The sequence below is a fragment of the Lactuca saligna genome, chromosome 5, assembly GCF_052625555.1.
Source record: "Lactuca saligna cultivar CGN05327 chromosome 5, ASM5262555v1, whole genome shotgun sequence".
In the NCBI taxonomy this organism is placed as follows: Eukaryota; Viridiplantae; Streptophyta; class Magnoliopsida; order Asterales; family Asteraceae; genus Lactuca; species Lactuca saligna.
In genome coordinates, this window is record NC_136421.1 from 226,450,080 (window position 1) to 226,474,106 (window position 24,027).

A 24,027-nucleotide genomic window follows, 5' to 3' on the forward strand; every position below is an offset into this window, starting at 1 on the left:
CTGCCATATTGAAGTATATATATATATATATATATATATATATATATATATATATATATATATATATATGACATAACGTTATATTGTATCTATTATTGAACTCACTAAGCGTCACCGTTTATCCCTCTCAGTGTTTAACCATTGCAGGTAATAAAGATCCAGTATAGGCATATATTGTTAGAAGATTTTGAATAGATAATACTATTACTTTTGTAACTAGTGTTCATGTATGTATAAAACTACAATATCCTGGGTAGTTATGTAATATATAATAATTTTTAATAGTCTAAATAGTCGGTTTGTATCCATCTTTTGTAATCAAATTATCAATGTAAAATATTATTTATGAATATGCATGTAGCATGTTTTGGAGTAATTTGATGTAGTTTTAAGTATTATTGAAAGTGGTTCTCTTAATCATATGAAAGTGTGGGTCCTTCAAGCCGACTCGTCGAGTAGATGTTGTGAAGTGAAACCCTAAATCCCCAGGTTTGGGGCCTATAGAAGGGCACTTATAGCCTCATTTTCAACTTATCAGCTGCTTAACCTTACTGTGTGAAATGCTAAACGAGTGTAGTGAGCTAAGAGAGCCTCCTACCTAATCTTGTAGGATTCTAGTGTATCTTTGAGGAGGAAGAGGAGTTTCTTTAACAAGGAACAAGAAGGAGCTGTTGGGGTTCATGCCATTTCGTCTAAAGCTTCTAGAGGAAGGTAAAAATCTTGAATTGTTCCCCTTTATTTGGTTAGATCTCATAAGTTTGAGAAATTAGGGTTTTCATCACATTTTATTTGGGACTTCGAGAATACTAAGTTATCTAGAGGTTTAAACCTCAGATCTGGACCTTGTGAGGTCCCTAGAGCCCAAAGGTCCCAAATTTATTCATCCATATGAGGAGTATCGTGTTTAACACCTTGTGAGAACATGTATTGGTCGATTGGAGCAAAACCACTATGCATGAGCGTAAAGATCGAAGCTTTACGTGAAAATCGAGCCTTAGGATGGTAGATCTAGTGTTTGGAATGATAGATCCGCTTTAAATTGTTTGAATGAGAAATCAGATCAATGGGACTCATTGAGTCCATGAGTTGACTCGATGAGTCGGTTAGGGTTTGTCCAGATGAGCTGGACCATGCGATAGCTCGGCGAGTTAGGGGTTAACTCGACGATCTAGACCTTCACAAGACTTATAGGGAATGGGTGGACTTGGTGAGTCACATGAGTGCACTCGGCGAGTCGTGTCAAACTTCTGCTGTTGACTCAGGTTGACTTCTGTTGACTTTAGGGTTTGGTCAACATGAATAATGGAGACCATGGATGGGTAAAATGGTCTTTTACCTATTCTAAGAGTTAGAGAGAAAGAGAGAACAACCTTTGGTGTATTTGAGTAAGAGTAGAGTATTAATTAGAGATGCTTATCCTATGTGTTAGGCGGAGGCTAGTTCGAGATTTCCGAGTACGAGACTTTTACTTGCTAGCTTACGAGGTGAGTCTTCTCACTATACAGACCTAGAGTGGTAATATGAGTTGTGTGTGATCGGAAGGTATTATGTGTTTATTTGAGTACTGTGATATCCTACATTGTGTGATTTATGCCTTGTATTATTATGAGTTACAGAGTTAGGACTGGAGGGTCGACAGAGTTAGGACTAGAGGGTCCACCAAAGTTAGAGGACTGGAGGGTCCCACTGAGACACAATGGCCAGTGGGTCTTACAGAGTTATAGTCTTGAGTGGCAAAAGAGTTGTATGTGGTATTTTAGGGAAATCACTAAGCTTCGTGCTTACCGTGTTATGTGTTATGTGTTTCAGGTTCTTCTCAGGATCACGGGAAGGCACCAGCTTGATTGTACACATGTCAGTGATTGAGTATGATTGAAAGGATCCTGAAGTTTTGATATATACAGTTTTTGATTATGAGATTCATGATTTGAAATTATAACATTTTGAGATTTTATTACTATGATAAACGTGTTTTTAAATTGAAAATTTTGCTTTGAAAATTTACGTTGTTACAAACCTCCTCCCACCAGTCATGGGATCCATCCCTAAGAAGGCATGCTGTAAATCCCACATTTGATCCCTCTGGGCAGAAACTAGTTCGTTGAGCATTCTCCATATCACTAATGCATCACCTACTAGTAATAGCGTCCTTCTTCCCGAAGAAATTTGGGGCTCCACGAGCCTTGAACTCACAAAAAGAAAGAGTCTGCGCCCCAATCTGACCAGCTCCACCACGATCCTATCCTTAATGGTGCCAAACATCATAGGAGTTGCATCAAAAAACCCACAAGTGATCTCAGAAGAAACAAACTCACAAATCCTCTCATAAATATGCTCATCACTAGAGCCTGAAGCAAAACTAGAATTCCTTGTTCTATAGACCTCATAGAATCCTCATGAATTTCACCGGTTCGAGTATAGATCTTGTGCTTTTAGTAATACGAGCCCAATACTACCTCCCACACCTATCCATACTTTCCTCAAAAATTATCTTGAATCCTCTAAGTCACCTTCTCATACGGATACTCCTAATACCCGCTAAATAACGCATCAATAAAACTAAAGCACTTCCTAGGTTATCCTAGGATCCAGCTTACCCTGCCATCAGATGTTGGAAAACCCTTATATGTCGGCTAACTACTACATGACTACAATTATATGCAATAAAAATTAAATAATCCTTCGACAAAAAGATTCAACCCTACAACGGTTGGACTCAAACAAGATCTAGCAATAGGTCCAAGCCAATCACTCTAAAATTATTTAACCTTTGCAACATGTAACTAAACATATTCATTTAAGATTTAGCTCACATCAATATGAGTCATACTGTTGATACAAGAAAGTGACCCTCGACAGCTAAGATGAACCTGAAGACCCATTTGCTCATGTGAACCGGAGACGTGGATGATGAAGGCCACTTGTCATTTTGTGACACCAGAAGATGAGAAGAAGACTCGCAGACATATGTAACATGAAGACTACAACAAGTTACTTTTACTGACTTTGCTTGTAAACTTAGTATTATCTGGTGTACTCTTTAGGGTCATCGAAGTCAACTTCTTTATAACTATTTATTATTTTGGTGTAACTTTTGGGCCTTTATAAATAGAGTGTTCCACTTCATGTTTACTTATCAATTTTGAACTTATTAATAGAAGATCAATGCATCTCTATTTTATTGATACTTTATCTGAGTCCCTCTTCACTTATTTTGTTCATCATCTACTAAATTGTGTTTGCATGCAAACCGTGTTAAGATTCAACTAAGTGTCTACTTGTTTAATTCTTATTGATATAACTTGCTACTATTTACATTCCAGTCAATGACAAGACCTTTCTTAAAGACATTCAATGCCACTTCGGTAGACTTCATGATCTTAGTAATAGTTATGTGATTGGGGAGATTCATACAGAATCCTCAGGAAACTTAGAAATTTTCTTGCCTATCATTAGTATGATTAGTCCTAGTTCTCAGTCCAAGTTCACTCAAAATCATGAACTTCTTGTTAACATCTTTCAGTTACAGTTCTCTCAAAATCATGAACTCTACAGTTTCGATGACTCAACCCCTTGGTCAATGTCTAGATCAAAGAATTTCAAAAATCCCTAACTAAATGCTTTTGATGTTATTACACCAAAAGTTGGGCAAAACTAGCTTTGAAAAATGAAGCTAGATCACGACTTGAAAAGCGGGAAGCTGAGTCAAGAAACAAATCTTTCAAAACTCAATCCAAATTTTCAAACAAAGGAATTTTGAAAAACCCATCAGTTCAAAAACTTTCCAAAATGACACTACATTCGATGGATCTCATCAAAAAGCATGTACAATGTCTAAATCTTTCAAAAAGAACAACAGTGTACCCACTCACAACAAGGTTGAGTCCTTGTCACAAACTTCCTTAAAAGAACCAAAAATGAAAGGTATTTTGAAGACTCCACATTTTTTAAAATCACATCAATCCATCAGGAAGTCAAAATCTATGTATAGGTCATTTAACAAGTCATATTCAAGCACAATGGACATATGTAAAGCACAACCCAAGGACCAATCAGAAGAAGCAAACCACACCCTCCAGACCGTTGACCAAGTATGGTCTATGGATTAATGAAAAGAACATCACCTTTTGTTTCTATCCACTATCACATGATGTTATTACACCAAAAGTTGAGGCAAAACTGGCTCTAAAAAAGGAAGTCAGAACCCGACTTGAAAAGCGGGAAGTGGAGTCAAGAAACAAATCTTTCAAAACTTAGGCCAAATTTTAAAACAAAAGGAATTTTAAAAAACCCATCACGACAAAAACTTTTCATAACGACACTGCATTCGATGGATCTCGTTAAAAATCATGTACAATGTCTAAATCTTTGAAAAACAACAACACTATACCCACTCACAACAAGGTTGGGTCCTTGTCACAAACTTCCCTAAAAGAACCAAAAATGAAAGGTGTTTGGAACACTCCACATTTTTGAAAATTCCATCAATCAATAAGGAAGTCAAAACCTATGTATAGGTCATTTAACAAGTCATCTTCAAACACAACAGACACTTCTATAAAGCATAACCCAAGGACCAATCAAAAGAAGCAAACCAAAACCCTCTAGACCGTTAACAAAGTACAGTATGTGGATTAATGAAAAGAACCTCACCTTTTATTTCTATCCACTATCAAAAGAGACACGTCCAATCCAAACTTGAAGTGTTAAAAAGAAATTAAAACATCATGGACACAAATAGATATGGAAAAAGAAATCTCTTCATCATTCCCACATGCATACTTTTGATATGAACGTTTGCCATGTTACCACAGGCCCCAAACTAGTTTGGTTTCCCAAACTAACCAACTGATCATGCAGGGTATGTGCGAGGAGTACCATGAAGACGAATGATTAAATGATAGTTCCTGTTCCTTGCGCATGACTGTAAGGTTAGACTACCTTCGTGGCTTCAAGTCGATTAGTGGTGGAGGACACGTCACCTTTGGGAATAATGAAAATGGGATAATCAAGGGATATGGTGTGTTAATTACGTGTAGCTTCTCTATTTAACAAGTAGCTTGCACAAAAGGTCTAAAACACAACTTGATTAGTGTTTGTCAATTCTGTAATGTTGGTCATCGTGTAGTGTTCGACAACATGTATTTCTACATCATGACAAATGATAGAGATAAGTGCTTGATCAAATCCAAAGCCAAAAGGACAATGTAACCACTGGATGTCTCTCTAATCATCGGAAAACCACAACTATTTTTCTTGTTTAAAGCAGTGTCCGAGGTTATTTGGTTATGGCATCAAAAGCTTGCACATCTCAATTTCAGATACATCAACAATTTGGTGACCGGAGAGCTAGTCCGAGGACTACCGATTCTGAAATTCAAAAACAATATTTTTTTCCTAGTGTGTGAGTGTGATAAACAAACCAAATGAATTCATCCTCTGATAGTTCATTCTTCAATTGCAGAACCTTTGGCGCTCCTTCATATAGACCTATGTAGTCCATCAACTGTAGCCAATCTTCATCACAAAAATACATTTTGGTTATAATTGATGAGTACACTCATTTTACTTGGGTTTTTTTTTTCTAAGATTGAATTCAGATACACCGTAAATTCCAATCAACTTCATTAAAGAGATAGAGCTACATATCAAGTTGCCTGTCAGACGGATAAGAAGTGACAATGGCACTGAATTCAATAACCAGCTTTTGAATAACTTTTTAGTATCCATAGGAAGCATCCATAACTTATTGGCGCCATACACACCGCAACAGAATAAAGTAGTGGAGAGGAGGTACAACACGTTGGTCCAAGCTGCTAGATCAATGCTCAACTTTGCCAACTTACCTCTCTTTTGGGTTGAAGTAGTGGCAACTGCATGTGTTTTGTTGGGAAGAACATAAAATCCAATGTATGTTTCTTTCACATTTTTGGTTGCAGGTGTTTTTTGGTCAACAACAAGGATCATCTCAACAAATTTACACCTAAATATGATGAAGGCATCTTCTTGGGTTACTCAACAAACAAGGTTGCATCTCGTGTTCTCATCCAGAGAAAAAGACTAATATTTTAAAGCTTCAATGTCAAATTAGATGACTATTATGTCTACAACACAACTCCCATCAACAAAACCACATTCACCCAGGAAAATGACATCCCACCATCATCGGGACCCTTAAACTTAGTTGAAGTTAACTATGCCGACCTCTTTGATGCCGTAGAGACTGCACATCTGTTGGAGATATTGGTGTCTCCGGTAGCATAAAAACAACATTTAGAAGTATCTAGACCAACCATTTTTAAAGGAGCCTCATTTAATACTTCCACCTCACCGGTTGAAGGGGAAAACATCCTTTAGAAATCACAACCATCAAGGTTCCAGTACTTGAAGATATGGCTCCGGTACCAATCTACAAAGTGGTCAATCAATCAAAATATCTCTGAAGATTCAGTGGATGAGGGAGTTAAAAATATTCATATGGAAGAGGATCCAAGGATAGTAACTAAATCATCGGATCAGGGGAAACCATCATCGGTCTCGGGGGAACCGTCAACAATCCAGGGGGAACTTTCAAATTCAACTACTGAACCAATCCCAATAGTCCATGACTCATCTGTAGTATGCACACAAAATGATGGGGAATAACCTTCAAAAAATAGACCCGAAGACTCCTCTAAAGTAGAGGACATTCCGTCAAGTGCAACTACTGATCATGAACAATCTCGTCTACATATCTAGACGAAAGATCACCCAGCGGGTCAAATCATCGGCAATCCATCTGTTGGTATACAAACTCGTTCCTTTACAGATTCAACTAATCATTTTCACCGTGAACCTTTCATATCATCAATCGAGCCCAGAACCACGAAAGAAGCTCTTATGGACCCTGATAGGATTATTGCAATGTAATAAGAATTGGCTGAGTTTGAAAGAAATCAGGTTTGGAAGCTGGTACCAAAGCCTAAAGGCCACACTGTAGTTTTAGCCAGGTGGGTCTACAAGAACAAATTAGATCAATTAGGTGTGGTGGTTTGCAATAAGGCTCATTTAGTTGCAAATGGGTACAGTTAACTAGAGGGTGTTGACTATGATGAAACATATGCTCTGGTTTCAAGGATAGAAGCCATACATATTTTCCTAACGTATGCAGCTAAGAACATCAAATTCCTTCAAATGGATGTGAAAAGTTCTTTCCTCAATGGCAAATTGAAAGAAGAAGTGTACCTTTAACAACCTCTTGGCTTCGAAAATTCAAATTTTCCCAACTATTATTATAAGCTAGAGAAGGCGGTCTATGTTTTAAAACAAGCACCGAAAGCTTGGTATGAAACTCTTTCAAAGTTTCTTGCCAACTCCTGGTATAAACGAGGTGTAATTGATCCCACTCTTTTCATACGAGTAAATGGAAAACACTTGATGCTCGTGCAAATCTATGTGGACGATATTATCTTCGGTTGAACTGATCAAGGAATGATGGATGATTTTGCAAAGCTTATGACCAATAAATTCCAAATGAGCATGAATAGAGAGACTAATTTCTTTCTAGGTCTTTAGGTCAAGCAGGTATCTTAAGGATTTTTCATCCATCAAGAAAAATTTATGACTGAGCTGTTAAAGATATTGTTAATAGACAACTACTCCTCGGGAAAGGTCCCCGTGACCTTTGGGGTATAAGATCTCAGTTGAACCTACTGGAGAATTAGTTGATCATAAGATATACCGAGTAATGATTGGCTCATTGATGTACATCACCGTAAGTAGACTAGATATAGTCTTCTCCACGGGTCTATGTGCTTGATACCAGGCTGATCCCAAAGTATCACACTTGATCGTAGTTAAGAAGATATTCGTATATCTCAAAGGGAGTAAGGCCTTAGGTCTCTGGTATCCAGCAACAAAAAACTTCAATCTGCAAGCTTTCACTAACACAGACCATGCAGGGAGCAGAGTTGCTAGAAAGAGCACCTCGAGAGGATGCCAAAATCTAGGTGGAAGATTAGTGAGTTGGTCTTCAACGAAACAAAATTGTGTCTCACTCTCCACTTCAGAGGCTGAATATGTTGCCACAACCAGTTGCTGCTCTCAGGTCCTCTGGATGAAATCTCAACTTATGGATTACAGGTATAGAATGCTACGGGTGCCTATCTATTGTGATTCATAGAGTGCAATAGCCATTTCATACAATCATATTCATCCCTCGAAGACGAAACATATAGAGCTACGGTATCACTTCATCAAGGACCACATCCTTAAAGGTAATATTGAACTAATATTTGTTCCATCTCAAGAGGAAATAGCTGATGTTTTCACAAAAGCTGTTGACACCACAAAAATTAATGTCTTTTTAGAAAGGTTAGGAATGATGAACCCAGACCCTCAATTCTTCTTGAAAGGATAATGACAATCAAATTTGATTATTCCTATATAAAAAACTCTTGAAGCATTTTACTTAACTTATCTATTTCTACAATAATTGATATAATGCATACTTCATAAGTTACTCCTCAGTATGCTATGTATACCGAAGACCGCTTATGATCTATGTACTCCCCAGGTCTATTTATTATTTGTGTTTCTACACTTTGTGTTCAAGTTTATATTCAGTATCATCTCCCCCAGACCCATTCAACAACACAAAGCCATCTTGCACCAGGCATATTAAATTCATTGGGTGCTATTTAATGAACCTGAAATATCTATCCTTCAAAAGGAAAATGTTTTATTCTTCATTTAATTTGTCGCACATGAAAATCGGCTACTTGTCATCATGCGCCTGCAACAACATTAAATGCTCCTCTTTTCCCAGAAACATTTTTGATTTACTCTAAACCGATAAAGATAAAACCCTAAAGGTTTTTTCAACAACTATAATTAAACTGATGTTAATCAATTTTGAAATGCGGAAGTATAAAAACCCCTTTTCTTCCCCAAGAAAGCTTTACGCTTTCTGAACTCTCACATACGATATTCCTCTTCTTCATCTTCTTGAAAAAAACTATTTTGACGCAAGTCCTTTAAAAACTTTTAGCAATAATGGTGAAATCAGGAGTCTCAAAGAAACAATCCAAAGCTTCTTGTTCTAATAAACCTATCGCATCTGGATCAACTATCAAGGATCTCACTCCTTTCACCACATCAAGCAACTACAGAGGCATTTTTTATGGTCATGAAAACCAAAATGACTCTATCAGGCTTATGAGCACGTTCCTTCCCACTCATCCACTCTTTTGTGCCTTTGATTTCTTCACAGAAGCTATTACCCAAACATTCTCGTTCAAATCTACCTTTTCTGTATTTAGGCCATTGGAAAAATTGCAAGAAGTTCATCTCCTTCTAATTAATTATTTCCAACTTGTTCTAACAAAGGAAAAAATTCTGGAAGCCATCAAATTAAGAGTTTTAATAACCATTGAGTTCTACTCTACTAGCCAATAACATCTTCACTACCTTGTACAATGTGGGGTATCAATCAAAGCTCAAAGGGTAGCCGAATTTAAGAAAGGGAAATTGCATGTTGTTTAGCAATACGTTTGCAATTACGTGATCAGGTGTCTGTTTGGAAGGACAGGTGGTACATACAACATGGGCAAGCCTTTTCTTGAGATAGTGTGGATCATCTTCACCGGAAACCTGGTAAACTATGGAAATATTCTCTGGGAGGATTTTCTCTAATATGTCAACAAAGGGAACCCGAAAGAAGGGATGATGGAACTCACATCAGCAAGGTTTTGGTCCCTGTGTTTGGTCGATCTTTACAAAGAGCAAACCTAAGTCTTGGAAATGAAACCAATCTCTTATCTGCAAGAGATCTCAAAAGGTAAAATCCCTCCAAAGACCAATCTCTCGTTGGCCCCATTCGACATTTTCCCATGTATATTCTTGAGTCTGTTGGACTCACTACACTTATGGTGCTAACCACATTGTAGATACGAGTAGTATTGCCCCCATACCGCTCTACCCCACCAAGCCCCCCACGTCTAACCAAAGTCTAAGCCCTGCAACCCAAGCCAAAAACGGTTAAATCCTTGGTAATCAAATGCACTCCATCAAATGTTGTATCAAAGGGTGAGGGTGTTTCAAAGAAGAGAAAAAAGAAGTTGAATCCTTCTCCATCTAAGGGTCATGATCCACTAGTTAACGTGGTTAATGATGGTTTGAATGAGACTTCGGATTTCGGAGACATTTTCAGAAGAAATAAGTTGAAGCTTACCCCTACCCATGGCCAAAAGTGAAACAAGGCAGATGTTGGAGTCTTTCAAGAGACTCCCGTAGCCGTTCGAGACCACACTGACTCACCTGAAGCAACCTAATGTAACCACTATGATACAGTAAGCGTATCAATTTCATCCAAACATCGAGACAAAACCCAATCTAGATTCCAAGTGGATTTGGATTTCGATACTTGCCCTAAGGGCTCCAAGGCTTCGTGTCTGCACTTTATTTTTTCCAAGGAGCTGAACTCCATTTACCTTTGTGTCACATGAACACTTCATACACATGTTGCACCACAGGGTCCTTTTTTAAAGACCCTTGCCAGAAAAAAGTCGACGCTACACTTGGTTTCAGACCAAGGAGACTGAGGAAGCTCTGGAAATCTGGCATCATTGATATTACGAGCAAATTGCCTAGGCATGGTGAGCACCAATGTGCAAGGATCCATGGACCCGAGGGACACCTCAGCGCGACAAGGACTTGAAGGTTTTGCATCAGATGACTCATGGTATCAGTATAAACTAACAACAGAATCAGGGATAAGGAATTTTCAAGCTTTCAAAAGGGCACTCTAGGCAAGGAAAGCAAGGCTAGTTCAACAACAACAACAAAATGAATAGTCTCTTCTTCATGTGGCCAAGTATTGTGCCACTTCCTTATATAATGCCAAAACTATGCATGACATCAAAACAATTTAGAAGTGGATATATGACATGGAAAACACAGTTCAAAGAGTTCAAGCCATGGAAGATGATGTTGGTGCTTCAAAGCCTCCTCCCACCAACACTGAAGTGCATGATTTGAACGAAGGTGGAATAGAGATTGGAATAAGCTCTGAACCTATCTTCGGGTTAGATGATGACAATAATGATGAATTTCAACACCCCCTCCAAATACTTTATTATGGTTCTCGATGATGAGGAATCCAATGGGTCACAACATTCAACCTCCAATCCTAAGCAAAAGAAAAATAAGAAGTTATCAATAACAAGGAAAGTATTCCTTGATCTTCAGACGTAATCTGATTAAATTTTGGCTGTAGTCTATTCAGCCACCCCACAGACATCAACAAATGTATCTCAAAAATCTTTGGTTGAACGAATCCAAGCCTTAGAAACCAAAGAGAAAGTTACTACAAAGAGAAGGATTCTACATATAGAAATGGGGATTAGATAACTTGACAATCAAAGAACATTGGATCATAAGGAATTCATTTCCAAGGCCACAAATCTTATCACCGAGGTGAAAGCACTCAAGAATGAACTTCAACAAGCCCTACATGATCAATAAAACAAATCTAAGCATCTCATCGATGAAACTCACACCGCTTATGAAATAGGGTATTCGGTTCTTCAAGACACTATCAAAGGGTTATGGCGATCCCTTACTACAAAAGAGAGTGTTGATGAAATCCTATGTCTTCCCAAGGGAATTTATCAAACACTCTTCAACCCTGATATGTCAACAAATAACGAAGTGAATGTTCAGAAGGTAACCCAGTTCAACACATTTTCCAGAAGCTTGATGACTTGAAAACTTGGTTTGAGGAGCAGGTGGAGCCTACTTCCTCAAAAGGGGGAAGTGATCCAAACCAGGGTATAATGATTGAAACGCTTTAATCCTTAAAATCTTCTAAGTCAAAAACTTCCTCGTTTGATGAATCCAACACTCCTCCTCGGCATCAAACCTCTTCACAACACATCAAAGACCCAACTCCTCATGGTTCTCCTCGGAACTAAACTTCTCACAATTCTCCTCGACAGTCAGCACCTCCTCCTTCTACTAGGCTTCAAACTCTCTTCATCGGAAAAATTTAGAGAAAGGTGTTTCATCAATTCACTCCGATGACTCTGCGACCACGGTTCAAAGTAAACAAGATTGGAGGGCTTCAAAGTTCGCAGATGAAATATAGAGAGCACAAGGCTTCGACTCCACTTTTTATGAAGCCCTGATTAGTTCCTGGGTAAATCCTACCCAGAGACTCTTGGAATCAGACTATGTTCGATGTCTCACCTATGTAAAACCGCCTCATGTTGTCTATTGGGAAATTCCTATCTCACCCAAGTCCAAATACTTACCTATTTTTCAATCATTTGAACTCACCATTCCTAACGACCATAGACTTCCCATGGAGTTTGTAAGGTTGAATCTTTTCATGCCAGACATGGTGATAAGTTTGAGAATATTTGGTCGAATGATAAACCAGAAGGGGTGAAGACTTACAAGGCTAGGAAGTTCATGACAAATGAATTCTTCAAGTACACTCTTTCCTACAGAGGCTGTGACTACATTAGAACACAAGCAGACTTCGTGCTCATGAACCTATAAGAAATCTTCCTAATTGCCCGAGTATTCCAACTGAAAGCGGCGAAGTATCCAAAGATGAAGATTTGATTTGAAAGAGCTTGTGAATTTATTAAGGCCCTGGTATGCGACTTTAGGAAGATTGACACCAAAATCCACCCGATACTTGCTCAGAAGTTCAATTTTCTTCCATTTAAACCAGTTCCATGGATCACTGATGGATATCAAGATATGAATCTTGGAGCAACAAACTTTTTAAAGAGCTTGTGATTATATATAAGAAGTCTCAAACAAGTTTAAAGTTCTTCATCCCAGTCATGGCCATTCATCACCTTTATAAAAAAACAACTGGAGATTACAATAACTACGATATAGAGATCCAAGCATACCACTAAAGAGGTAAAGTTTGAAAACACCAGAAGAATAAAATGGATCTCTGAAGTTAGGAAGATTTGGTGAATTCTCATCACGTTTCTCAAACTCAATCAATGAAGAACTTAGCTACAACGTCACTTTAAGGGAAATTGTTGATACAAGAAAATGACCCTCGATAGATAAGATGAACTCAAAGACCCATTCACTCATGTGAATCGGAGAGGTGGATGCTGATGACAATTTGTCATTTTGTGACACCCGAAGACCAGAAGAAGACCCGCAAATGTCTGTAACATGAATACCGCAACAAGTTACCTTTACTGACTTTGCTTGTAAACTTAATATTATCTGGTGTACTCTTCAAGGTCCCCAAAGTTAGCTGATTTGCAATTGTTTATTATTTTCGTGTAACTTTTGGGTCTCTATAAATAGAGCTTTCCACTTCATGTTTACCAATTCTGAACTTATCAATAGAAGATCTATTCATCTCTATCTAATTGATACTTTATCCAAGTCCCTCTTCACCTATGTTGCTCATCCATTTACTAACTTGTGTTTGCATTCAAACCATGTTACGATGCAACTAAGTGTCTACTTGTTTAATGCTTATTGATATAACTTGTTGCTGTTTACATTCCTTCTTTTTCTGCAATCTAAATATTATTGTTGAGCTAATAGAGATCCATTGAAATTACCTTATTATTCCACAATATATTATCTCGTTACTAACTTTTATTAAGTTCTTCTCTCAACGTGTGACACCCAATTTTTTTTTTTTTCAAAAATTTTAAACTTTTAAAACGTATCTTAAATTAAATTAAAACAACTGAAATAGTCATAACATAATGCATCAACTTAATAATCATATAAAATAAAGTGCGGAAGTAATAATAATAATAAGGTCCCAACAAAATAACTAGTAGCGATGTCCCGATGCTCCATGTCAAGCCTTAGCCTCTTTAATCTTAACACCTGAAAAGTTATAAGGGAAAAACGTAAGCACGAAGCTTAGTGAATTCAAACACAGACATTGTACTAACATTCATATTTACTAGCCCTAATCCATTTTCCAATTATAATGATAAAGGCAAAGAACGAATCAATGTCTATATTACGAGAAGGACTTGTAGGTTTGAACCGCACCGGGAAGATCCCGTATATTTGGCCCTAATCACCGCACCTCACGAAGAGTATTACGTTGGTGATCTTACCTACCCACCGCACCGGTAAATCCGTATCCTTTGGTGGTGTCCCCATATCCATAATTAGTTACATACAGTGCACATGTACGAATTAAAACAATACTTATATAGCATGCTTTTATAATAAATTCAAATAATCACACACGAGCTAACTAGCAAACACAATCATCAATACAACGGTGTGAGAGAACTCACCTTGAGTGAGTATTAAGGATGGCTAACAATCAAATAATGCTACCAATCTTGAGCAAACTTCAAAACCTCACCTAAGAAGGACTAAAGGTTAGAATGGAGAAGTAACGAAGCTATGAGTTGAGAAAAGAGTGATCACAGCAAGGTCTCTAAAACAGACCTGCTGTTTAAAACGGATTTACTCCAAAATATAAAACAGAAACATAGCTTTAACTAAATTTTATAGGAAACTATGATTTCTTAGGATTCCACAAATATAAAGAACTCATTCTAACTCCAAAAGATGAATTAAATATGAATTTTACAAAATGGTGTATCACTTCTGTCTCCAACAATACAGTCAAGTGATGTTGGCCAATTCTACCCAACTTGTGAGTAGAATTCGTCAAAAAAAAATAAGAGAATTAAAGGACATACAATTGAAAGTCTCAGAGTTGGAATTGAATGAAAATCATCTCTCAAACTCCAGATATAAAATTCACATTGTGGACAATCACAGCACTAGCAAAAGCTGGTGACTGCCCACTGACCTGGAGTGTGGATCCATTCTAAACAATTTATAATTGGAAATAACACCCCATATTCTCCAGATCTTAAACTCATAATATAAGTAACATATAGAAACTTGGAATCACTCTGGATCCTTTTCCAAGACTTAGAAATGATGAAAACAAAATGACATATCAGAACAGACCTGGATCAGACCTAACAGCAAAGATGCCATTATTTCACATAGATAAAGCCCTTATCAGTGAGGTTGGCCTGATTAAGAAAGTTAGCCAACTCAATTTGTGAACTTTTGGATCTAGTTTGGGGTCCGTTTGAGTTCTAGTGATCCAGATATGATTTTTACAAAATGACTATAGATCTGATGGAAAACAGAATCGTAGCCACCCGTGATTCCTTTTTGGCTTATCCATCCTTCTCCTTTTGAAACACATTTTAAGATGTGTTCATCATCCCAATTCAGTCCCCATGCTAATGGTGGTACTAAAAAGGGTTAGGGATCATTAGGATTTCATTTAGCCACAAGGATGTAATAATAATCAACATGAAAATAAACATAAGCACATAAAATCATCATTCTCCCTTTTAGGGTTTCCATGATCTTTTGCCACATGTAATCCCCTAGATCCATCATCCACCATATATGGGGTGAAGATAGGATCTTGAGATGATGTATAACATACAATTACAAATAAAATAAGAAGGAGAAGAAGTGAAGATGAAATCATAAAACTAGAACAAGGTTATGAATCAAGTTGTAAGAAAGGATAAGGAGGTTCATACCAATACGAATCAAGGCTGGAAATGAACAAGAATTAAGCTCCAAACAGCCCCTTGGCTGCTCTTGATCCCAAAGAGAGAGAGATGGACGATTTTTGAGAGAGAGGGAGGGTTTAGAGTGTTTTCCTTGTGTGTGTTCCAAATGATTCAACTTACACATTAAGTACTATTAACTAGATGGACTTTGCAAATAGGCCCATAGCCCATGGACTTCAATAAAAGGAGTTTACAAGATGATCAAAAGAGTCCAATAACATAAGAAATCAGACATTGGTTAAATAAATTAACCCAAGGTTACAAGGATAATTAAATTAAAATAAACAAACATACCGAGAAAACCCGGGGCGTTACAACTCTCCCCCACTAAGAACGGACTTCGTCCTCGAAGTCAACACCTAGAAACAGATCCGGATAATGAGCCCGCATCTCGCATTCCGATTCCCAAGTCCATTCCGAACCCTTCCTATGTTGCCACTGCACGTTAACCAGGTTTATAGTCTTGTTGCGGAGAGCTTTTGTCTTTCGTTCTAAAATTGCGATTGGTTTCTCAACATAATTGAGACGCTCGTCAATTTGTATGTCCTCCAGTGGTATCACAGCGGTCTCATCAACAACGCATTTTCGTAACTGAGACACGTGGAACGTATTTTGAATTAGACTAAGCTCGTCAGGAAGCTCTAAACGGTAAGCCACCTTCCCCACACGAGCTATGACCTTGTAGGGTCCAATGAATCGGGGTCCGAGCTTTCCCCGCTTCCGAAATCGAATCACACCTTTCCAGGGGGAGACTTTAAGCAGCACATAATCTCCCACCTGGAACTCAAGATTGGAGCGTCTTTTGCCGGCATAACTTTTCTGACGACTACTCGCTGTGACCAAATGATCCCGAATCATTTGGATTTTCTCCGTAGTCTGTAGCATGATATCGGTACTCCCAAGTACCCTCTGCCCAACCTCGCCCCAACAAACGGGCGTCCTGCACTTCCTCCCGTACAAGGCTTCATACGGAGGCATTTTAATGCTTGAGTGATAGCTGTTGTTATAAGAAAACTTAGCTAGATGTAGATGGTCATCCCAACTACCCCCAAAATCAATCGCACACGCCCTAAGCATGTCCTCCAAGGTCTGAATCGTCCGCTCACTCTGCCCGTCTGTCTGCGGATGGAAGGCGGTACTAAAATGTAATCGTGTGCCCAATTCCTCTTGAAACTTCCTCCAGAACCGAGAGGTAAATCGGGTGTCTCGATCGGAGACGATAGAAACGGGCACCCCATGTAATGAGACAATCTCCCGAACAAAGATCTCGGCTAATTTCTCCGCCGATGAGCTCTCCTTTATAGCCAGAAAGTGAGCACTCTTAGTCAAACGATCAACAATCACCCATATCGTATCTGATCCTTGGGCAGTTCTAGGAAGTTTTGTAATGAAGTCCATGGTTAGATGCTCCCATTTCCATTCAGGAATCTCCAATGGTTGCAACTTCCCATGTGGTTTCTGGTGTTCCGCCTTGACCTTCCGACAGGTCATACATTCTTCCACAAATTGAGCCACATCATTCTTCATTCCATGCCACCAGTAAGCCTCATGAAGGTCCCGATACATTTTAGTAGCACCAGGATGGATAGAAAATTTTGACTTATGAGACTCATCCATTAGGGTTTTCCGATTTCCCCCGGTATATGGAACCCAAACCCTACCGTAGCGAGTCAGCAAACCCCGCCCGTCTCGTTCCATCTTAGGCAACTCTTTTCCAATCTTCTCACGCCTGATGTTTTCCTCCAGTATTGCCGTCTTTTGGGCGTCCCGGATTAGATCTAACAAACACGACACCATCGTGATCCGGAGACACTTAGCTCTAATCGGTTCGGCAGATTGTTTACGACTGAGAGCATCAGCTACCATATTAGCTTCACCAGGGTGGTAGTGAATTTCACAATCATAATCTTTTACCACATCCAACCATCGGATTTGCCTCATATTCATATCCCGCTGCTCGAACAAATATTTTAGACTCTTATGGTCAATGTATATGATAAACTTCACTCCATAGAGATAGTGTCTCCAAATCTTAAGAGCGAAAACAACAGCCCCAAGCTCCAAATCATGAGTGGGGTAGTTTCGTTCGTGGGGTTTCAGCTGTTGGGAGGCATAGGCTATCACCCTATCTCGTTGCATTAACACGGCACCAAGACCTTGAAGCGATGCATCACAATAAACCACCATATCCTCAACCCCGTCAGGTAAGGCCAAAATCGGAGCTTCACACAATCGCTTCCTTAACTCATCAAACGCCAGTTGCTGCTCCGGGCCCCAAACGAAATTCATTGATTTCTTGGTCAATTGGGTGAGTGGTAAGGCGATTTTAGAGAAATTTTCAATGAACCTCCGGTAATAACCGGCTAAACCCAAGAAACTGCGAATTTCAGAAGGTGTTTTCGGAATCTTCCATTGTTTAACCGCATCAGCCTTGGCTTGATCGACCTTGATACCGTGTTTGTTTACCACATGCCCCAAGAACTGAACTTCTTCCAACCAAAATTCACATTTTGAGAATTTAGCATAAAGCCTTTCTCTTGCCAGAGTTTCCAGAATCTCCCGAAGGTGTTGCTGATGCTCCTCTTTGCTCTTAGAATAGACTAAGATATCATCTATGAACACTATGACCGAACGGTCAAGCATCAGGCTACACACCCGGTTCATGAGATCCATGAACGCTGCGGGTGCATTGGTGAGCCCAAAAGGCATCACCACAAATTCAAAGTGCCCATATCGAGTACGGAATGCTGTTTTCTCAATGTCTTCTTCACGAACACGCATCTGATGGTAACCAGAACGTAAATCAATCTTGGAAAACCAAGATGCTCCCTGAAGCTGATCGAAAAGATCGTCAATACGTGGCAACGGGTACCTATTCTTTATCGTGCGCTTGTTTAGCTCCCTATAATCAATACACATTCGCTGGGATCCATCTTTCTTCTTCACAAAGAGAATAGGAGCACCCCAAGGCGAGCAGCTTGGCCGTATAAACCCTTTATCACTTAGTTCTTGCAGTTGCTCTTGGAGCTCTTTCATTTCAGGTGGTGCCAAGCGGTAAGGAGATTTCGCTACCGGAGTCGCACCTGGCACCAAATCAATGCGAAACTCCACTTGCCGAACGGGTGGCAAGCCAGGGAGTTCCTCCGGAAAGACATCGCTGAAGTCGGAAACGATAGGAACGTCGTCTAGTGCTATAGCAGAAGAGCAAGAAGCCATAGCCAGGCGGGGAATGTCCCCCTGAATAATAAGTTCTCCACCTCTAGGGTTTCGAACACGAACTTGCTTCTTACGACAGTGGATTTCCGCATCAAACGCATCAAGCCAATCCATGCCTACGATAACACAGAGCTCTCGCATCGCAATAGGGATAAGATCAATAGGGAATTCAACTCCAGAAAACTCGAGAGTGCAACCCCGATAGACATCGGTGACATAAATAGTGTGGTTGTCGGCAACTTCGACAACCATTGGGCGAGCCAATTTTCCGATACTACACCCCAGACGATTAATAAACGTGCGAGATACAAAAGAATGGGTAGCACCGCTATCAAACATAACAACAGCAGGCTTGGAATCTAGCAAATAAGTGCCTGTTTTACCACATACGATCATGTAAACAATTCTAACTACCATTTATTAAATAATGGCAGGAGAGAAAAGAAAAAAAAAAGAAATTTACCTGCCACTGTCGCGGTAGTCACCGGCTCATCCGCAGTCATCTGGTGAGCACGACCTCGTGTCACCACAGTGGGTCCCTTAGAAGATGATGCAATTGCAGGATTTGTACCCCCGCTTCCTTTACCAGCCTTCAACTTCGGGCATTCGGGCTTCTTGTGTCCCGTCTCGTTGCAGTGATAGCAGACGGGAGCAGCAGAAGTAATCTGAGGAACTGCACTCGCATGGGGAGCCCTACAATTCTTCCAATGATGCCCTGGCTTTTTACAGTTGTAGCATATCAATGGATTTTTCTCTCCCTGACCTGAAGACGGCCTGTACTCATACCTTGACTTACCACCCTGCTTTTGCTTTTTCTGGGCATCTCCGGATGTCTTGGAGGAGGTGTCATTGGCCTTCCTCTTGGTCTGGGTCTGCAACTCGATTTCCCTCCTCCTTGCTGCATCCATGATCGCGGATAAAGTCGGGAACTCCTGCATGCTAACGAATTCCCGAATCTCGGTACGTAGAATGGTAGTGTATTGGCTCACCAACCAGGCCTCGTTCCCAGCAAATGAGGGACAAAAAGATAGCATCTCCAAGAACTTGGCGTTCAGGTCGCTAACAGACTCGGTAGTTTGCTGTAAGGCCATGAACTCTTGCTGCATCCGCTGCTGCTCCACCTTGGGCACATATTGTGCCTCGAACCTCTCCACAAATTGGGCCCAAGACATGGCCCTCACTTCCTCCTCGTTTAATAGAGCGGTGATGGTGTTCCACCATGTCTTTCCCCTTTTTCGCAGCTGATTCATGGCGATCACAACTTTGTACTGGTCCGGACACCCAACAGTCATGAAGGCGCCCTCAACATCTGACACCCAATGCTTAGCAGCAACTGGGTCGGATTCACCGTTCCAAAGAGGAGGGCTACACTTGCTGAACTTCTCGAAGTAGTATGCCGAATCCCGAACGGGCGGAGCCGGTAACGCTCCCCCGGGAATAGCTGCGAGGCGCTCATCCAGAAGAGCTTTGACCTGGTTGATTATGTCATTGGTCACACCCGGGATTAGTTCATTGAAAGCGTTATTGAATTCCTCAGCGACAATATTCGTAACTTGCTCCATTTGGAGCTGATTAAGGCGAGCAGGCGGAGCCATCTGTATCCGTAGAAGGAGGAAAATATTTAGAAATAATTCAGCCTAGATATTTCTAGGAAGACGAAACACTCAGCTTGCCAAAAATTTCTCAACCTTGCCCCGACCCGAAACCGGCACCGATGTTTCAAATAGTAGGGGCCCTTCTACTATCTTCCACACAAGTTCCAATTTCGCAATCGCGTCTAGTTTCAAAATTTCCAGCTCGCTCTAGCCGTTAATTTTACATCTCTCTCACATCTTAACATTAAATAAGTGTGTAATCTAACATTTTAAGACTAGTAGAATCCAATTTATAGTCAACAATTTAACATAAACATTTAACATAAGAAATAAGGCTTACTTGGCTGGCTGACTGGCACACCGCGACATCTTTCACTACTAGTCTTTAGAAAGTTTGAAAAATCTTTTAAAAGAGAATAAACTATTATAGAGCCTCAAATTTGAGTCTAGAACATCCACAAGAATGCCTAGTTCCCTCAAACTGTGGCTCTGATACCAACTTGTGACACCCAAATTTTTTTTTTTTCAAAAATTTTAAACTTTTAAAACGTATCTTAAATTAAATTAAAACAACTGAAATAGTCATAACATAATGCATCAACTTAATAATCATATAAAATAAAGTGCGGAAGTAATAATAATAATAAGGTCCCAACAAAATAACTAGTAGCGATGTCCCGATGCTCCATGTCAAGCCTTAGCCTCTTTAATCTTAACACCTGAAAAGTTATAAGGGAAAAACGTAAGCACGAAGCTTAGTGAATTCAAACACAGACATTGTACTAACATTCATATTTACTAGCCCTAATCCATTTTCCAATTATAATGATAAAGGCAAAGAACGAATCAATGTCTATATTACGAGAAGGACTTGTAGGTTTGAACCGCACCGGGAAGATCCCGTATATTTGGCCCTAATCACCGCACCTCACGAAGAGTATTACGTTGGTGATCTTACCTACCCACCGCACCGGTAAATCCGTATCCTTTGGTGGTGTCCCCATATCCATAATTAGTTACATACAGTGCACATGTACGAATTAAAACAATACTTATATAGCATGCTTTTATAATAAATTCAAATAATCACACACGAGCTAACTAGCAAACACAATCATCAATACAACGGTGTGAGAGAACTCACCTTGAGTGAGTATTAAGGATGGCTAACAATCAAATAATGCTACCAATCTTGAGCAAACTTCAAAACCTCACCTAAGAAGGACTAAAGGTTAGAATGGAGAAGTAACGAAGCTATGAGTTGAGAAAAGAGTGATCACAGCAAGGTCTCTAAAACAGACCTGCTGTTTAAAACGGATTTACTCCAAAATATAAAACAGAAACATAGCTTTAACTAAATTTTATTGGAAACTATGATTTCTTAGGATTCCACAAATATAAAGAACTCATTCTAACTCCAAAAGATGAATTAAATATGAATTTTACAAAATGGTGTATCACTTCTGTCTCCAACAATACAGTCAAGTGATGTTGGCCAATTCTACCCAACTTGTGAGTAGAATTCGTCAAAAAAAATAAGAGAATTAAAGGACATACAATTGAAAGTCTCAGAGTTGGAATTGAATGAAAATCATCTCTCAAACTCCAGATATAAAATTCACATTGTGGACAATCACAGCACTAGCAAAAGCTGGTGACTGCCCACTGACCTGGAGTGTGGATCCATTCTAAACAATTTATAATTGGAAATAACACCCCATATTCTCCAGATCTTAAACTCATAATATAAGTAACATATAGAAACTTGGAATCACTCTGGATCCTTTTCCAAGACTTAGAAATGATGAAAACAAAATGACATATCAGAACAGACCCGGATCAGACCTAATAGCAAAGATGCCATTATTTCACATAGATAAAGCCCTTATCAGTGAGGTTGGCCTGATTAAGAAAGTTAGCCAACTCAATTTGTGAACTTTTGGATCTAGTTTGGGGTCTGTTTGAGTTCTAGAGATCCAGATATGATTTTTACAAAATGACTATAGATCTGATGGAAAACAGAATCGTAGCCACCCGTGATTCCTTTTTGGCTTATCCATCCTTCTCCTTTTGAAACACATTTTAAGATGTGTTCATCATCCCAATTCAGTCCCCATGCTAATGGTGGTACTAAAAAGGGTTAGGGATCATTAGGATTTCATTTAGCCACAAGGATGTAATAATAATCAACATGAAAATAAACATAAGCACATAAAATCATCATTCTCCCTTTTAGGGTTTCCATGATCTTTTGCCACATGTAATCCCCTAGATCCATCATCCACCATATATGGGGTGAAGATAGGATCTTGAGATGATGTATAACATACAATTACAAATAAAATAAGAAGGAGAAGAAGTGAAGATGAAATCATAAAACTAGAACAAGGTTATGAATCAAGTTGTAAGAAAGGATAAGGAGGTTCATACCAATACGAATCAAGGCTGGAAATGAACAAGAATTAAGCTCCAAACAGCCCCTTGGCTGCTCTTGATCCCAAAGAGAGAGAGATGGACGATTTTTGAGAGAGAGGGAGGGTTTAGAGTGTTTTCCTTGTGTGTGTTCCAAATGATTCAACTTACACATTAAGTACTATTAACTAGATGGACTTTGCAAATAGGCCCATAGCCCATGGACTTCAATAAAAGGAGTTTACAAGATGATCAAAAGAGTCCAATAACATAAGAAATCAGACATTGGTTAAATAAATTAACCCAAGGTTACAAGGATAATTAAATTAAAATAAACAAACATACCGAGAAAACCCGGGGCGTTACACAACGCATACAAAGAACAAAGCAAGCAACATTCAAGCAATAAGACTCTACACGCCAAAAAACATCAACATACATCCTAGCTAACAGACATATCTCCTAATAGGCGTTCTAGAATGCAACCCTGAACATAAAAATGTGTATGGTTATTTTCAGAATCAATTACTTATGTAACATCCAAAAAATCAAGGCCAAAAATTTCATTTTTAATTAAGTAGTTTATAAAATGACTTATCCAGACATTGCTAAAATTATGTCAATACATAAAATAGTAGTGTCATGTCTCAAAACTGTAGCATCAATAGTAATGAAAAATCAGAGTACAATCCCAAAAACCCAAGCGGAAAACATGTGTGTGTGATGCGCTGCTACACCGTCGGCTCCTTCCCCTTCGATGAAGAGGTACCTGAAACCAAAACCAAAAACTGGAAGCACAAATCTTAGTGAGTTCCCCCATCATACCGCATACCATATAATATCATCGGTATCTTTCAACCGGTAACTGCCATCGGTATCATTCAACCAGTAACTATCATCGGTATCTTTCAACTGATAACCGCTGTCGGTATCTTTCAACCGGTATCTGCCATAGATATCTTTCAACCGGTAACTGCCATCGGTATCTTTCAACCGGTAACTGGGGACTATTTCACCCCTAGCACCAGCATACAGTAACAGGATATAAACATTCAGTCAGGCATATCGGGGTACTGACCTACCCTTGGACCTAACGACCTATGCTAGGGAAAGACTATTCCTTGTCACTACTACTAACAAAGATATCATATCACGCAGGCATATCTCATGAACAAATCACATAACCAAACCAAGAT

At 39.2% G+C, this 24,027-nt stretch overlaps 1 protein-coding gene across 1 annotated transcript; it reads right to left on the bottom strand.

Annotated features, from left to right (window-relative positions):
* Window positions 1-18,480: 18,480 nt before the first annotated feature.
* On the bottom strand, window positions 18,481-20,419 carry LOC145046320 (uncharacterized). Its single transcript, XM_078994607.1, has 3 exons — window positions 19,288-20,419; window positions 18,555-19,198; window positions 18,481-18,510 (listed from the first exon to the last, which is right to left on the bottom strand). The coding sequence occupies exons 1-3, from the start codon at window positions 20,417-20,419 to the stop codon at window positions 18,481-18,483; spliced, it is 1,806 nt and encodes a 601-aa protein (XP_078850733.1).
* Window positions 20,420-24,027: the final 3,608 nt, after the last annotated feature.

Excerpts from the sequence above, each read along its gene's own strand:
- LOC145046320 (XM_078994607.1), bottom strand. The coding sequence starts at position 20,419 with ATGGCTCCGCCTGCTCGCCTTAATCAGCTCCAAATGGAGCAAGTTACG. Across the intron at positions 19,199-19,287 it reads GACTACCGCGACAGTGGCAG|GCACTTATTTGCTAGATTCC; the intron begins GTAAATTTCTTT and ends GTGGTAAAACAG. Across the intron at positions 18,511-18,554 it reads GGGGTGCTCCTATTCTCTTT|GGAGCTAAACAAGCGCACGA; the intron begins GTGAAGAAGAAA and ends TATTGATTATAG.